Genomic DNA, 18,989 nt, shown 5'->3' on the forward strand with positions numbered 1-18,989 from the left:
TTAAAAAGTCTCAATGATATCTATAGTAGGTAGATTTCTATATAATTAAGCCTCAATAATGACTTGAGATCAAAGTTAAAAGTTTTATGTCTGTGCCACTAGCTGTTTTCGAAGATACATATATGGGTTTTGAGTTCTACCGTTTCGTTGGTTCATTTATTGACTTGCGCCTTATTTTAATTAGTGAAAGTCTTCATAGTTAAAAAGTGAAAAAAAATTCAATTTTAAATTTGTTTTCATTTAATAACCAATTGACGCCGTTGAAATAAGGCTATGAGGACAATTAAAGGAATCTACCTAATTGCGTAAAACTTTGGAAACATTTCAGGAGTTCTCAATAATTGTTTTAATCGTACTGTCTTATATTCTAGATTCATTGTGGACAATTATAAGTGACTTTCCTGGCAGGCTTCTAAAGAGCTTTTGGTGTCTTTATTTGATAGTTATTGATTTTAAGGTTCTGTTCCAAAGAAATTTGATCACGCCGAAAAGAAACGCTGGTTCCTTTTGAAACACATAGCATAAGTTAAGTTCCTTTTTCATTGGTTTGTTGAGTTCAATTTTTGCTAAATAAGTAGTGAACTTTAGGTGATTTGCCATTAACTGTTGTTTTTTGTTGATGTGTGTCTTACTCTAAAAAAATCAGATGTTACAATCACTCATTTGATGAAATATCAATCAATTTGATTTAGTGCTTTCAATTCGAAATTTGTGTTATCATATGTTTTTTAACGGTTTTAATGATTTTTCTAAATGTCGCCTTCAATTTGCTGTTTTTCACGTTCATTAACATTGATTTTAGCGCTTAGTGGAATTTGGATAAGAGGTTTGTTGTTTTTATTTATAATTTCGTAAGAAGTTGTCAAAAAATTTCAACACGTCATTTTGGGTTTTTTTAAAAAAATTTGGGGCACTTAAATTTTCAAAAAGATTTTGATTGCGGCCAAGCGTTCTTGTAACTGCCTATTTTTGTTTTGGTCCTGATTTCAAATTCTGATATTGAATACCTTCACAAATTTCGGTAAGAAAAAGTTTTTGCAGAATTTCCAGTTCTATAGTTTGAAGACTTTTTGGACTTTGTGCTTTTATAAGAATTAATAACGGATTCGTTAGAACAATCGATAGATTCCAAAGGCAAGTATGCCTTGGATCACTCGTTATTTGTCTCGTGATTGTGGGCTTCAGCATGGGCGATTGGTTTTTAATTGGGATCTAATTTCGCATTCTCAGTTTAAATTTATAAGTGAGTGCAGGGGTCATTTTCATTGACTTCTGCGCTTTCTTATATCTCTAATTTGACAATTTAAATCCAATCGAGCGTAAATAGAGGCAACCTAAGCTTTATGACAATGAAGTAGTTAAAATTACTGGTCGTTTTTCGATCTCATTTTTGTTGTGCAGTAAAAAAAAATCAATCAATTACAAGATACTTTAATTTTTCTAAATGACAAAATTGTAATAGAATTTATTCCATGTCGGTCTGTTTCTAGAGTTCATTTGAGTTAATTAAAGAACTTTGAGTCAAATCCTTCATTTACGTGCCTGTCTTTTCTAAATTTTTCAACGTAAAATTTTTCAACTTTCAAATGCACATTAGCAAGCCTCTTTGCTTTTCTACTAAGTACCTCATGACACTAGTTATATCAACATGTTAATTTTAATGTTCTAATTTCTATCTCTGAAAGATTAGTTGATGACATTCAACATACAACTGCAAACCAATAAAAATATTGTTTTCGTCCCTACCTCGCGCCCTTATAGAAGCTGCGATTAAACTATAGCAGATATATTTAACCTTTCTTGAAACACTCACTTTGTAAATATTCCATTCTAGCATTTCATATAAGAACATTTGGCTCTGCAGTGATACGAAATTCTAAAACTTGCACAAGATTGTTTCAAGGAGAATTGAAAATCTGCGCCCGCAAATATAATTCCGACTCCTCAAATAATAAACGTTGTACTAATTTGATAACTGAAGATTTATCATTTATGTTATCCTCAGCTAACATTTTGAACATAATCAGATGCCTGCCACCTGCGCTTGTTGACCACGGACTGTAATTTATATTGACGGTCTGCTGGTTTCAAATTTTGATGCCTGTTCTCGAATAAATGCAACCTGAAATTGTTCTCAGCCACCAGTTGTTGAGTAAATTGTAAATTTATTTGCTTCATTGTAATCATCTTTTCTTTTAGAAAAAAAACACGTACACAGTGAACCTTTTTTTGTAATTGCCTCTGTAGAATTTCGTAAAGAAAAAGTATATTTTATTCAATTACACCTGCTTGATACATGCTTTGAAAGTGAAAATAGAAGAAACAATACAAATAAATATTATATTTTTCAGCTAATATAGATGAAAACCTTAAAAAGACTTCTTTTTGTTTGTAGTTTCCTTCTAATTCTCTTCTAAGAATATATTTTCCAAGCAAACCGAAGCGTTCCAAAAAGTATACTCTTTTATGGTGCAAAACAATTGCAATAATTTAATCATTAGAAAATGCAAGAAAATTAATTTTGAGATTTGTTTGAAAAGAAAGAAGTATTTCAAATAGTTCTCACAAACATTTTTTTGTAACAGCGCTTTTTATTTTGTTCCTATTACAATATGGAGTATTGAAACTTGTTAAATAGCATTCATATGTTTCAGCGAATATCGTGTAGAACAGAAAAGTTTCTCTGTATCATAACTCACTGGTCTGCAGCCATTGAACTGTGCCTCCTCAAAAATTCTGTTATCTAGAAAAAGTTCTCAAGAAAAAGATTGACTGCAAATTTCGTTACCTGAAAAAACTCTGACAAAGTTGAAGCCCTAATTTATGCTCTTTCTCTAAAGCAACAATGCCAAACCTTAAAAATATAGCTAAGTGAAACCCTGATATCAGCATGAATCTTACGTTGTTGCGCTCATTCGAAGGCTCAAAGACCAACAGGGAGACTCGTTAATGTGCGTTTGCACATGATGCTCCGACCAGCCCCTATCTACATTTTTGACCTATCTGTCTTTTGACTTACATTTTTGCAAAGAATAGATAATTGAGTTTAAAAAAATCGTTACATAACCAAACTAATAACTGAACTAAATAATGCCATGCTTCATTGCAACGAGATCTGCCATTAAACAGACTATGAGAAAAAATAACAACAACAAAAAAAGCAAAAAAAAAACTTCTTGGCACGTCAAAAACTCAATATCATAATTTAAAAGCACCTAGTAACAACGTCAAAATAAATCAGAAAAACCCTAACTACACCAATTAACTTTTTTTAACTACACATCAGATGGGATTTTTCCTTCATGAGACTAGGTGAGAAGTCGATGAGAAACAGAAATAGTGAGGCGAACTTCGAAACTCAATCAGCATTTTTGAACCAAAAAATTTCAAAAGCCTTAAAAATAGTTGACTTTTAACGAAAAAATTCTTGATTAATTTACTAAATGTCATAATAAAACCAATAGGAACTGTCGTTGGTTAGACTAAGCCACAAGAACGGACTAAAGATGCAGAAAAACTCAAAAATATGAATAATAAATTGCAAACATTGCAAAAACACAAATTTGTTGAAGCAATTTAAATTATTAGATATTATCTGAATATTATGTATTTTTATTTCAGCTTCTATTTTTACTAATTTAGTTCAAGTTATAATGAATGAATTTAAAAGTTCAATTGGGCCGCATTTGAAAATCATTGGGATCTGTTATTACGCGATTGTGCTAAAGGAAGAGAAAAAGAAACAAAACTATACCCCTCCCATAACTTTTTATGAAAACGCATTTTATTCGACAAAACAAAACATCAGTTACGTCATAATATCAGTAAGTATGTTAATTTTAAAAATCATGGAATTGATTGGAACCTCTCAATGATGAGAATAAGTTACAAATTGACGAAAAGAACATTAAAAGCTGAAAAAATTGAAAAATCCTTAAAAATATTTAAAAAATGTATAATATCATAAACTTTAAGACTATTAGCAATAAACTGAATGCTTCGGGTTACATTCATTCAGTCCTCAATTACAAATTAATGGGCCGGTCAGCATTTTACGGCTAAAGAATAGAGAAATAAGCAAAAACAGCAAATTCAAAAAAATTGAGAGCGATAAGAAAGCTCTCAAATAGAATTCAGATTTTTTGATAGTAAACATACCTATGAGACCAGAACTAGTCTTTTAATCGCCTTTCGTTGTCTATTATGAACTCAAAAATGTTTCATATTGTGGCAGGAAATGTATTTTTGAATTAATATTTTAATAAAAAAGATCTTAGTTTGAAGAAAAATTGTATGAACAAAGTCTTGCTAAATATCCCGTGTTCACACAAAACTTCAATCCTTGATATTTCCTCGAAAAAAAACGAAATTCAGAAAAACTCTTTTACTTTCAAATTCTACGCTGGACGAGCTTTTTAAAGAAAAAATTCATTCGCATTTCTTTACGATGAATATATCGATCGGCCAAAATTGTCTGAACAAAAAAACCATTTGAGTATATAGTTCCTCCCCCACAAGTGGGGGTCGGAACAATAAAAACTTTCCATGCATTACTAACTCAAAAAACTCCAGTCAAGTTCTCTTTAGAAACATGTTTGTTTGAGCAGTTGTTGCATATTCTGTATTAAATTTATAGAAAAGAAAAAAAATAAATTTAAGTTTCGTTGTGCCAACATGGTATAAATTTCCTTCTAGCGAAAAACAGTTGTCAATGAATTTTACTAGGATTTCCAAATTTTGGAACTTTCATACCAATTTTTAAAAATTTGGCCTGAAATTTAAATTAAGATAGCACGAACGTTTTTCTAGCAATAGATTTAAGTTTCTATTCGGATATGCTAAGCACTTGAAAATCTGCAAAGGTAATTTTTAATAATAAAAAGTTTTCGTAATAAAAACAATTGCTGTAGGTATCTGCTACATTTGAACGTTAAACGTAAACTCTTTTTGTACGCACTTTTGCATCGAAAATAATTCGAACGCGTTTTTCTGCTAATGAAACATTACTGAATTTATTCTGTTTTCAGTGACTGGAAAAATTATATCATCAAATTCAGAAATTATCTATGAAAAAAGTTCTAGCAATTTCTGCCTCCAAATTATCCCAAAGAAGCCGCAGTTGATCGTTCTCCACTAAACTGACAACAAAAACAAACAAACTTAGGACGAGACGTTTAAATTGCATTGTTCTCTGGTACTCAGAAGCAACGAGGAAACTGAATTTAATGACAGCAAGTGGTGTTTCTTTTTCATCCTTATAGAAGTCAATTGTTGGGTCTTTCTCATTATAGCCCCCCCCCCCCCCCCCCCCCAATAGTATATTAACCATGACTGGGGGGCTATAGGCTATGTGAACACTAGGAGGGGGAGGGGGAGAGAGGAGGGGCTATGATGGGAAAGACTCTAAATGTTTTTCAACTTATTCAGAGGTCTTGTTGATGCAATAGAATTCTAAAATTTAGCTGTTATCTGTGCAGGCTGTGCTAAATTATTCTAAGTTTCAGAAAAAAACCTTTTATAAAGAATAAGTTGTCGAAATAATAATTGGATGTGTGCAGTTTTACGAAAAATTGATTGATGATTAAGATATTCAAACAAATCAGAAAATTTATTCTCCTCTCACTTTACTGCCAGTTCCAAATGTCCCAACTCGCTTGCCTGCTACTGAAGCGCTACTGAATCTGTTTTGCTTTCACTCAATAGGACCTTTCTATCATCGGATCCATAAATTGCCCAAGAAAAAATCCTCAAAAATTCTCAAAAAATACGATATATGAAACGGTCAGGGTGTGCAACATCTTGAGTCAACCTGTTAAATTGTTTCATTTTATAGCTCAAATTATCCTTCGAATTTTTTTTTAATGAAAAAGTTGAATCCTTCATTGAGTCAATTTCTAAGAGGTTTCTAAAGATATCGAAGTTGTAGTATTATTTCTTTGATAGATAGCAACTAACCAAAGTTCGATTGGCAAATAATACTGGTTGTTATAAATTGACTACTCTAAAATTAATTAAAAAATGTGCGGAGAAGAAAGTTTTGTTACCGAAGTTTTCAATTATAACATTTTAAATTGATGAACTCCAGTTTATGCTTTTAGATGCATATAGAATCTTCAAATTCGACTGGCAAGAAGCAATAAATGTCGAAACTGCCCATGACTGCAGTATGATGACTATTAATCACATATAACCCGACATGACCTGTAGGAACTTTCTATAATGGGATATCCCAATGATCCTTGAACCGTAACCAAGAGAAGAATCGCCTAAAAAGTGACAGAACAGCACGAAATGTGAACAAGTAGTTCAGCAGCGTTATCAGGTGCTAGCAAGGAAACAAAAATGGAATAATTATACATATTTTTTAATCATTTTCTGACAAACGCAAAACTTTATGATAATTCTTACAACTAGTGGCGCTTTTTGTCTCAATGGCTCCAACAAAAAATTTTTGAACCACACGACCCAGGGCCATTTCGTCAGAGGAATTTATAATGTATTGAAACTTTTAAATAGCATGTATCTTCTTCACTAAGGGGTGGGTAGAAGGAAGGTTTCCACGTATGTTAACTCACTTCTTTGTATCAATTGATTTAAGCCTACACTATAGTTTTTGTCAACAAGAGGTTTCCAGAGAACAATTGAGTGCAAATGTTGAAACTTGAAGAAGAAATCCAAATTTCTTGACAAGATTTTTGGTCTAATTTTATACTTTTTCTGTAGAGCAACCACTCCGAGCAGTTTTGTGCCATAATATAATAGCTAATTCTGATATCCATATTTAGTTATTTTTAATTTTTAGGCTCATTGGTAAACACAGACATCGTTGAATTTCTTCCATTAAAAAATTCATAGATTAAACATTTCATGTTTTTAAACTGGTTTGAACGAAGCAGCGTATGGTCATTCTTTACTAAACTGATAGAAGATACAAAAGTGAGCTGAAATCAGATTTAGAAAATTGAGTTGTTTTTTGTAGTCACAAGCAACGAGAAAGTTTAACTTCATGACAACAAGAAAAGTCTCGATTCAATTCATGTAAAAAACAATTGTTTTCGAATTATTTCAACGGTTTCGTTGATTAAAAAAAATCCGATATTCAAAAATTAGCTCTTCTCAAAAAGTTTCCAAAACGGTGACAGAAATTCAATGTATCAGCAAAATCAATGTTTTTTATGAACGAATTCCCGAATTTATAATCAGAGCTGTACATTGGTATAGAGAAATTTCGATAGAAAATTGCGATAGTTGAACAAACTGAACGTTTTTAATTGATAGATTTCGAGCATCAAAACCCACTTTCGGCATTTTGGATGGTTACAAACGTCTCAAAGCTTTGTTCAACTGCTAAAAATCAATACACTTCAAAAACTGCCTAGTGCCTACAAAGAATCATGAATGATAAAACATAAATTGTGAAACCACAAACGCAGAGTAGCCTAACTACTGAGCAGAATAGCACAAAGAGTGGATTTAGCTGTACATTTGGCCTGAGAGTTGCTTGGTAAATTCCTGAGGGTTTATTGGGTCAAACTTTTGAGAACCACCCTTCGCACCATGATTAAGAGCCATAAACAGTTTCGTTGAATCACGTACTTATGAGAGTTACCAGGCCTCAAACTCTAAGAAAATAAATTGTTGCCACGTGACCGGTTGATTGTAACGTACATAGAGAAGCATGATGTATGAAGATAATATGATGCCTTAACTGAAACAGAACTAAAACAGAAAAAAAATATAAAATCTCACCGTTTCGTTACCAAAACTTACGGCATTAATAGCAGTTGGTTCGAATACAAAGCCACATACGTAAAAAAAAAACACTTTTTTTCAAGACTGATAGTACCAAATTTATAAAAACCCATACAATCATTTTACCAAAACGGACTAAATGAGTCTCTAAAAAAAACAAAAAAAATTGAAGAAATCTGGGATCAAAGCAACGCAAAAAATGCAGAGTTGTTAAGAACAGAAGCGTTTTTGAAAATTACAGCGTTAAATTTTATAGAAAAAGTAACCACACCCCAAAACTGTTAAACACTGCAAATCATTTATTTTCAGGCAGCAGCCAGTTTTTTATTTGGTTTCCAGTAGATTCTACACAACAAATCTGGGCATATGAAAAACACGAAATAAAGACAAGATTCATAAACTTCCTAGAGATTTTAGAAATTAAAAAGATCTCTGTGAATAACAATGAATGCTAAATGAAAACAATAAGTGAATTTAGAAAACCATGAAACTAATGGAAACTTCAAATAATGAAACTAAATTACAGTTTGACTAGAAAATGACAAACAAGGGCAAAAATTATTTCAAAAAATTTTACACACAAAAATTTAAAGTCAATATTGTATATTTTAGTTTAGACGTTTTTAAGAGCGTACAATTCGTCAGCAGAATTAACAGAAGACTTTATATAGAAAATACGGAAACATGTTTTCGTTCATCTGTGCTATATAATCCAAAGTGTCAGCAAAGAAAGAAATTTATTATGAATAAATTGCCAAAGGATATTCAAACAAAAAAATTCTGTTTTCACGCAATTTACTTCAAAACCCAAATGTCCTAACGCGTTTGCTTTCTATTGAAGCACTATTTTATCTGTTTTGCTTTCAATGATTCGAAGCTTTTCACCGTCAGATTCGTCAACATCCCAAGATAAAAAACATCTGCATTTGAGTTTAATTTATTCTCAACAAACACGATATTTGAAACGGTCAGTGTGCGGAACAAGTTGAGTCAGTCTAAGAAACTTATTCCTATTTTAACTCTAGCTATCCTCTAGAAAAAATGAAAACGTTACGTCAATCATTGAGTAAGTTTTTTCAATGGCTACAATGATATCGATGTTCTATATCTCTTCAATGAATAGTAACTGGCCAAAAGTGCATTGACAAAGAATCTGGTTGCTATAAATTGACAACTCTAAAATTAATTTTCAAGGGTTAAGAAACTATTCGGAGCAGAACATTTTGTTATGGGATTTTTTTAATCATTAATATGTTGCAGTGATGGATACCGGACACAAACTTGGGCATTTTGGATGCATATAAAAACTTCAATCAACTGGCAAGAAAAAATACGGGTCTGAAATTTCCCATCAAGGTTACTAATAACCACAATTGACCAAAGATGCATGTATGATTTTTCTATAATGTGCAACCCCGGCGATAAGATGTCAGCAAGGGAATAGTAAATGGAATAATTCCAAACAAATTTTCCAGAAATATTTGACAAACGCAAAAATTTTTAACAATTATCACCACCAGTGGGGCTTTTTGTCTCCAATGTTCTAATAAGAAATTGCAAATCACACGAACCATGACAATTTTGTCAGGATCACATCACTTGGGACTGAATATAGCAAACAAATACATCAGGGCATATGAATAACCGCATTTTGCTTTGCTATGTGATTAATGTGATTACATTAGAAGTCGACAAGAAAACGAAAAAAGATGACAAAATATTGTTGAATTTTAAAAACCAAAAACATTGAAGCCAAAAGAAATTTTAACCATCAATTGAAATTTTCATATATTTGAGCAGAAACCGTCTCAAAAACTAGAGAAACTTGGCAGCAATGAGATTTTTTTTAAAATCCGAAAGGACAACAGGCACAGCTAAAATTCAAAAATTTTACGAACACACCTAGTGTCAAAGCAAAAATCCATTAGCCATTATCTTTTAACAGGTTGTTTTTTTAAATGACTTATTGAAAAATCTCTGAGCGCTTTTAATTTTGAAGCAATGTGATAGAACAAGTAAAATACGGTTAAAACTCAATTTTTCAGAAAAGTTTTTGAGAAAAAGACAACGCTAGGGTAATAAAAATCAAGACCAGCCAATATATGATTAAAATCACGTCAAAAATGCACCATCAGCAAATCGCAATAAAATAGAACAATATCAGTTTTACTATCTTGTCAGTTTACAGTTTTTTAAAACTCAAAAAAAGAAGAAGAGGGAAAAATCATTCTAAAAGAAAATACCTCTAAAAACCGGATGTTTGTTTGAACACTATAATTTTCGCTTCATTTAAAAACACTGTGAGGCACATATTTATGAAATTACTCACTTTTTGTTTTCAACAGGACCCAAATCTCTCCTCAATTCCAATCTTATTTGACATCAATTTGGAAAAATATATGAACAGATCCTTAATAAAGACATCATCCAAAATAATCCAAATTTCATGTATTGCAGATGCAGACAGTCACAATGAGCTCATTAATAATCTCTGTATCGTTTTCAAACTATTATGCGTGATTATTTCATAAATTAATGAAAAAGTTCTAAAATAGATAGGGAAATGTCACTGAGAATGAACAAGTAAAATTTGCTTTCCGTCTACACATTTTTGCAAAATTTTGTCAAAACAGTTGTCCTAAACACAATTTTAAGATGGTATAAGTTCAAATAGACCTCATGGTAGTTTTTGAATGATCTAAATTAACTTAAGTAAAGATTCAAGAAAAAACAAAAGAAAACATCAAAATAATCAGCCACAAAATGGCGAAATTGCGAATAACCCTGTCCTATCGAAAAAACCGGGAACACTTCTGTTATTTATTACATTTTTAACTTATTGTAGCAAAATTAAACAGAGTTCGAGTAAAAGTTTCAATAAAAGGATAAATTTTATGAAAATTAGCCGATGTTCACTAAAACTTTAAACCACAAAAATTCTTCAAAAAAGATAAAACTCGAAAACTCTTCATTCGCATTTCGTATTCTTCACCGGCATTGTGATGATACCATTTTCAACACAGCTAAAAATATATCCAACGACCAAAAGTGGCCAAACGGACAACTCCGTCTAACTAAGGGGATCGGAGCAAAAAAATTGGTCGAGAAAATAAAACTCCAAGAAAATTTTGGCTTTGTATAAATTGAATCGTGGTCATTATTTTGTGCAATCATTTGTTGATTCAAGTCAAAAAAATTGTCGAAGAAGTTTGCATGCTTTTAGGCTCACCGCAAATCTCCTACCACTACAACTTTTGGTCGTCTATCACTCTCAACAAATTATTTTCCTTCTCCTCATAGGGTGCAAAACATAACTAAAAATTGCAAGCTCGCATTGGGCGAGATCAACTTTTGAGCCCTACAACCGGCCCTTAATTTTTAAGTGATGGGCTAGGTCAATTGTTTCACAGTTTTCTTTACCTATTCCATGACTATAGGCGAGTAAAAAGTGAAAGATTACTCCGCACTTAACTGGATTACTCTGCCAATACACTTGCTGAAAACAAACACAGGAGCTTGTCGTTAAAAATCAAAATATTAATCATTTTTGATTTTTAAGAGCTTCCCAATTAAACATTCTAATAGAAACATTTATGAAAACTTCAGTTTTTGATTTGCAGGCTGCTCCAAGACCAACGAAGTAAAAAAAATATGAAATGCACCTCTTCTAAAGCGAGATAACAATCTGTCCCATTTCAATCATATCTATATCATGTTTGTGTCTTAAGTTGCGAAAAGTTATTCATAAAAAATTCCAAGTTTCGTCCACTGAATTTTCAAAGCAGTTACCCGCTTCCTGAATTTCGTTAGATAATTAGATATCAAACTCAATGATTTTATTATCGTTGATTCAAAAAAATTGGAATCAAATCATTTAAGTATCTCGCTCGCTCAAGTGATCATGAGAAAATTTGCAGAAAAGGTATCTTTGTTGAATCAACTGTTTTGATGTATGGCTACAAAACTTTTGCTAATATAAATTTTAATTGATTAAGGGACGTCCAGATCTATTGAAGAACATTAAACCCGTCAGTTCATAAGAACATAAGCGACTAACATCGGAAGAATTGCTCTCGAACGACAAATGAAAATCTATTAAAGCCAGTTTCATTCGGGGAGAGGTAACTCAACCCAATAAGGAGGCTTCAAATGACTTCATTAGTTGTATTATATACAATATCACCAGAACAACTGATAAAATTTAAAGTAAAATTACAACAATTTTAGCGCATTTTTCAGTTGACCTCTAGTTATGAACTACCGTCACTTGAGTACGGCTCGTGACACTTGTAAACGGGAAAAAGTTGCATCATTTATTAAATCAATTTTCAAAGAGGTTTTCAATGACACCACTTGTCTATCTCTTTCAATAGATGGCCATTGGCCAAAAATGGACAAATTAACTGGTTTTTGTAAGATGACTACTCTATATTAAACTTTTAAGAGCTATGAATTTTGTTCGGAAAGACAATTTTGCTCCCAATTTTTTTCGATTATGAACTTTGATCAAATTTTTTTTCGATCAAAATTTTGATCAATTACCAGGATTTCTTACTTAAAAACCTAATTGAACTAAACTTTGATTTGTGTTCAATAATCCTTCTAAAGTAATTGAACCACCAAAGCGATCTTACATTGTCATAAACTTATGAGCCTATAAAAATTAGTCAACACAAGGAAGAGCCACAAAATGAACATTGCCGTCACACTGCCGGAGAAACACCACCGTTGAAGCTCTTATCGCACATCGTGATTGAAACAGAAAGAAAATTACATGAAATTGACAGATTTTTTCAATAAGTGTCAAAAAGTGTTCTAAACTGGTAACCAGTTTCAGTAAAATTCAAAAAATATAGTGACTTTAGCTACTATTCAGCTTTACATTAATGTCAAATAGCAACCACTCTAATGAACACAGATATGCAAAGCACTAAAACTTAATGATAGCGCTTTATCTGTGTATCCCGTTTATTTTGATTTTCAGCTTGACTGGAAAAATTTTCCAGCAACATCAAACTACTACAGTCAACAAAGCACATAGTTTTATACACAAAAACAAGCAAAAAAACAATTTCAGAACAAAAGTTTTCAATTTCAGATTTTAAGAAATTCAAAAACTTCAGAAGACAATCAATAAGAACAACACTGTAAAATGATTGACACGAAGCGTCCAAAGTATGAGTACATAAACAAGGTCTTTGTGCCACTCATCAACAGAGCGTTAAGAGCCAAAAAACAGACAAATGACATAACTTTTTATAAAATACTGATGTCAACAATGAAGGTCATGACGACTGCCGCTGCAAACCAATCTTTTAAAAAATTTATTTTGTGCCTCATTAGAAACCAATGACGCTTGTCATTAACTAGATAATACATCGACGCAGAAACTCAAAACCCGCAAATAGTTTTTGAAAACATTTTGTGATAGACATTAGAAAGCATTAGCTATACGCTGAAACAATTAATTTGGTTAAATTAGGCCTCATTAGCAACTGATGACCTGTTACCAATGAGAATGAAGTAAAACAAGAAGTACAATAAAGACACTCAAAACCAAAATTGGTAGAAGCTTTCCAAAAAAATATCTTAAGGCCTTAAAAACACTAACTATGAACTTGACATTAATTAGATTTGATTATGCCTCTTAAGCAAACGAAGAGAACTGTCTATAATGACACAAGGTAATAGAAGACAAGCAACTGCAAATTGGGCAAGACCAAAACTCAAACCAAAATATCGATTGAAACTACTACAAAGCTTCTGTTGTGTCTAATTATTGTGCCAATAAGACCAGTCAATAGTGCAACTAAGAAACAAGAAAAGGAACTTCAAAAACGGCCAAAACTTTAAATGTAGAGTTTTAATTGTAAAATTTTTTCAAACCAATATTTAATAAAATCAGGGGGAAAGCAAAAATAGAAGTCAAATTACCGCATGTGAAAAAAAGTTGTTTCAAGAAGTGAATATTTTCAAACACCACTCACTCTCCACTTTAACGCAGATTTTAAAAAAATGCCCTTCAAACCTACTCCCGTTTTCGCTCGCTTTACTACTCCAGTGTTATTGAAATCACAACTCTAATTTCATTTTCTAATTTTCTTAAGTCGATAAAGGCATAAACACACCTTTAAAAATAAAGACAGCGCGCAATCGAAGTCTTTTGGATAGTAAAAACCGAGAGCGCCTAAATACTAGCGGTTGAGAGGCTGACAATGGCTGTTAAACAAACATTTAACTATCGTCAGACGAACTGCTCTCCGAATACCGAGCGGCTGGCAAAGTAGTAGCTGGCTGGTTATTAGTTTCTAACCAATTTGGCTCGGGCTCAAACAGTTCAATAGTTTCTGCAATAATTTTTGAAAATTGGTGACCAGACAAAAAAATAAGTACAATGAGCATCCCAACAACATTAGAAAAACCTACCTACCATCGGACGAATAGCGCTTTAACAAGCTTGAATGACTTAAAATCTAGCAGCCAACTTTAGCTCAGAGGCCTGCCAATAAGGGATTAATACGACCGAGAGCAATTAAAATTTGCTACAACCTGTTTGAGAGCAATTGATAACCTTGTCGAGAGGAACAAAACTAATAAAGTTCTTGTCTATTAAAAATAAAGTTTGATTTCCAAGTACCAATTTCAATAAACAGTTTGCACAAAGCACGCTAAAAGATTTTTCCAAAAAAACTTAGTGAAAATAAAAAAAACCTGAGCCAGTCAATTAAAAACAACTTTCAACGACAATGAGAACAGGTTGGATCAAGTGACGTTAAAAACAACCGACTCACTAAATCTTAAACAAAAATAGACTACATAAACTTTGCGATTCGCACTCAGCCACCCCAAAATTTTGAATCATCCTGCGGTATAGTTCCCTTACATCGGCACCCAAAAATTCCCGCTAATAGAAGTAAATGACAACTTTCTAGCTGTTGTAGAAATACTGCAAAATTTTTAATATTCGAGTAAACCCCCAAAAGAGGTTAAATTTAAGGATCGAACATCAAATACAATACGGAAAGTTCCGTATGTATCTTTCAGACACATTATATGATCTAACTCATATAAAAAACTTTCCTTCAACGATTAATGTTTTTCTGAACATTCGATTTGAAAGCCCAAAATTTTAAGCCGTTAAATTTTTGGCCAGGTGATGATTCCAAGTTTGTCTTTCTTTGCCAGTGCAATTATTGTTGTTGCAGTGCCGACTCTGTAGCGTCTTCGTTCAAAGCGGCACAAAATCGGGCCGTTCTAAACCTATCTTTCAGCTAAATTAAAACAAAAAAATTGACAAAATTCACAAGTTCAAATTTATTTTCCTGGAGCTAACAAAGTGAAGATAAGTCATTTCAAGTTGGTTATAGTTTTAATAACTGTCTAATTAACTCTAATTGCCCACGATGTCCGTTCCCCTCTGAGGTGGTCTAACGTGTAGGTCGACCTTATCCTGTTTGTAAAACCAGTAGTGGTCGTGAGCACCTGTTCCGAAGGGAGTTACGTCTGTGGTGGACTTGGTCCAGACTAAGGGAACACCTGTAACAAAGAGCCCATTGCTTATTAAGCACCTATTCCACTGTTCTTAACGTCATTATTAATGTAACACGAACAATTCCTAAGAGAAATAGATAAACTGAATGAGACACTTGAGAGCGGGTCGTCGGCCCAATAGTGCTCTCCCACAGTCAAAAAATGTGATTGTATTTGTATTTGTAATTTTGAAGCTACTTATTGACTGATGGAAACAATTTATTATTAAATAGACGCAAAAATTGGCATATAAACATACACTTGAAAAAAGTCGATTGAATTGATCTTGAACGACAGCCGGGGCTCAGTTGAACTCGGCGCGTGGGTTAGTACTTCGGTTCAATTCGCTAAGGGATTTCAAATTGTGTTAGTAGGGGTCATTTTAGACCACCAATTTTTGCGCATTTCTAATTCTTTTAGTAACGTAGCCTGCCGCCAATTAATTTAGGGGCTTGAATTCTCAATGAGAGCAAATTTGATCCCACAAAATCAAATTTCATCACGCATGTCAAGCGCTAAAACGTCACTCAAAGCCAAATCGCTAAGCAAAAGAATGTTCCAAAAATGTCAATCAAAAAATTTGCTTTCGATACATCACGAATTTTTATCCTCAGCAGGTTTCGTGAATCATTCATTTAGACACTATTGAAGCTCTAACAGAACTGCTCAGCGACTTTAAGGCTCATGGATTCAGTATTTCAGCCCGTTTTCAAAAAAACTTCATTTGAGATGAATTATTTTAACAGGGTTCGCAAAAACCCAACATAGCGTTGATCAGAAATTGAATTGTAGCAATGAAAACTTCTACATCTGTCTCTTCGCCGCCGTAAAAATGAACGCCTGAAAGAAATAAGCTCCACAAAACTTCTGAAGCATTGTGATATTTCATGAAATGAACAATGTGCTCTACATTTTCTGAAATGGTGTTTCGACTCCATCTACCTGGTGTTGGTGGGTCTAATTCTCCCACAGCAGTACTCTCTTTTCCAGGTTGTTTCTCAGTAATCAATTTCACACTGGAATTCAACGCAACCAACTCAGGTGGGATTTTGGCTCTCCTACCATCGCGTGAGTAGTAATAGTTAGTGCTTAATTTGTGTGCAGCTCCTCCGGGTAAATTGGGGGCAGGTACATCACGTGTGGACTGTTCTGGAGCATAACGTAGAGGCTGATCCATCTGCCGCTTTCCGGCTAAGAAAGTTCGCAGCCATTTCACAGTTTTGGATGCAGACGCCATAGCTCTACTATCTGAAATTTGAACTCAAGTCGAGGCGCGATTAATTTCCAACCTTTATTGAATAGAGCAGCTCTTCAGAAAGTTTAGCAATCAGTCACAACGAAAATTTATCTTAAACAAAAACAGACATTGACCCAGTCATTGACTCCGGCTAGTATGTTGCAGCAATTGTAAAATCTTTTTCTACCTCAAAAAAAGCTTTACTGTTTATTATTATTTGAATTAAAAACACGAAGAACTCCTGTAGAAATTTATCAAATCGGACTGCTAATCAAAATAAAAACCACTTGAACACAGCAAACATCAAAGTAAATTTAGGTCTGAAGTAAGAGGGTTGACATTTTTCGTTCTTTTATTTGGTTACCTTTCCAGCGTTTGTTCTTGAATAGCCCTAGATTCAAAAACTGTCATTTTATGTTATATTAAAACAAAATGCTGAAGGGGTATAATGAGGAAGTTGCACAATGTATAACATGAATTTACCCAAACATTAACTAGAAAAACTTGATTTTCTAAGTTGCTTTTGATTTGAGTTTACTTCATTGTTTAAAACAAAAATATACAGTTGATATCTTCACAATTTCTGCTGACTAGTAATTTAGGTCAACCGATGGAGTACTTAAACTGTTAGGTCGCCCGAATTCAGGAAGAATCAATAATATAGTATTGAAAAAAAATAACATTTTTCTTTCGTTCTCAAGAAATTGTTTCCGGTTAATCGTGTTTCAACTATTCCATAATTGGTCAATTCTGTGGCATTTGAATCAAATCATAACTCAATAAAAGCATGGGAGGTGGGTTTGAGGTTTAGCGATGATTACCAGATAATTTAAAAATATATGTTTTTGCAATAATTGTTTCCCTTTCGTAATTCAACGTCTATAATGTTCCCATATCGTTTCCGTTGAATCAAGTAGTCTATGATATAGAAACCCTATTTTGCACGGAAAATCGTTCGTTCGAGAGGCCAGAGGAACCAACACAGAGGCACAAGTTTTCATTTGGTTTTTTTTTCCTTTTTCTAGAAATATTGTTTTCTGTAGTTGTCTTATAAATAAAGGGCATCAAGTTTTCTGGCAGATGAGAACAGAGAAACTAATTATTAAGCAACAATTAGTTTTCAAAATTTCTTTTATATAGAATTTTATCTTCTCGTTAGTTTTCCAATTCCCGTGTTCTTTTTACTGTTTTGGTTAAATCGAAGATCCACAGAAAGTAAAAGCCTAAAATGAAATGGGTGCTAGGAGAGAGGAAGAGCCCGCAAAACGTAAAAAAGAACCTTTTCAACTTTTGTCTCTTGGAAACTTAATTTTTATTAGGAAATAATCTCTTTGTTTTGTTTTCAAACAAGTTCGTATAATCCGAAAGAAATTATAGTTATACACGTTTATGCGATTACAAAAAGTGAAAATTTGACTGAAAGAAAAAAGCCCACCTCGCATATATATTCCACCAATTTGAAATAAAAACGTTGAAACAATAATTGCGCAACCTCAGTTAAGCAACTTTGTGTTTGGGACAGTGAAAAATGAAAATTACTAACTTGACATCAGAAAGGAACTTGAAACTTTATTAAGAAAGCTGTTCATCAGGATTGTAGAACCCTAAGTGCCTAAAACAGTTCCGAATTCGAGGAGTATCAGCAACTTAGAAGAGCATGGAAATTCAAAGCTAAGGAAAAAGTTGGGATCATAGTAAAATTAAAGAACTGTCGATAAATAAAAGCAAAAACTGATGCCCGTGCTAGAATGGTTTAAAAAAATTACGTTATTTTCTGACTTTAAATTCGTTGCTGGAACAAGTAGTTGCATGGACCAAAACTTACGACAGAACACAAAAAACTGGTAGATGAAATCGAATTTTACAGGTTGAAGAGAGTAGCAGAAGCCTTTCACGAAATATAGTTCACCCAAAACTCAAGCACTGCTCCAAAGCGGAACCAACCACCTTAACGGAATTTCAGGAGTTTAATTTAAAAGCTCAGTCCAAATCAAATGTCAAAACTAAAGATGAAATTGCATTCTAAGCATCCATTGGCTCATAGTCAATTTCACAGTCTCAGAAAGGCCATTGTCAACACAAGCTTCCTATAGAAATTCAGTCCCATCTTTTTGACATCGAATAATGTTCGAAATTTAGCTGTGCAAAAATGGCCACTCTCCTCAATTTTTCAAAACTCTTAATAAAAGAAAGCACAAAATATCCTAAGATTTTCCTGCGCCTGAAAATTTTTTGAGAAAATATAAAAAATTAACGAGCTCCAAAGTCATGAAATATTGTTGAGACTATCACGAAGCTGGCAAATAAAGTTTTTTTTAAAAAAAATAAGAAATCCGTGCTTTAATATCAATAACAGATATAGAAACAAAAGAAAATCAAAGTTTCATGATCGCAAAGCTCTTACACAGATGTTGCCACTATTATTCAAAAAACCAATTTTTTGAAGAAAATTACTTGGACGATGTGTCAT

The 18,989-nt window shown here is 32.9% G+C and overlaps 1 protein-coding gene across 1 annotated transcript; it reads right to left on the reverse strand.

Annotated features, from left to right (window-relative positions):
* Window positions 1-15,042: 15,042 nt before the first annotated feature.
* On the reverse strand, window positions 15,043-16,551 carry LOC142345464 (NADH dehydrogenase [ubiquinone] 1 alpha subcomplex subunit 7-like). The gene is made up of 2 exons (XM_075397521.1): window positions 16,225-16,551; window positions 15,043-15,288 (listed from the first exon to the last, which is right to left on the reverse strand). The coding sequence occupies exons 1-2, from the start codon at window positions 16,517-16,519 to the stop codon at window positions 15,143-15,145; spliced, it is 441 nt and encodes a 146-aa protein (XP_075253636.1). The 5' UTR covers window positions 16,520-16,551; the 3' UTR covers window positions 15,043-15,142.
* Window positions 16,552-18,989: the final 2,438 nt, after the last annotated feature.

This window comes from Convolutriloba macropyga, chromosome 9 (assembly GCF_964194025.1).
Source record: "Convolutriloba macropyga chromosome 9, txConMacr16.3, whole genome shotgun sequence".
NCBI classification, from domain to species: Eukaryota; Metazoa; Xenacoelomorpha; order Acoela; family Convolutidae; genus Convolutriloba; species Convolutriloba macropyga.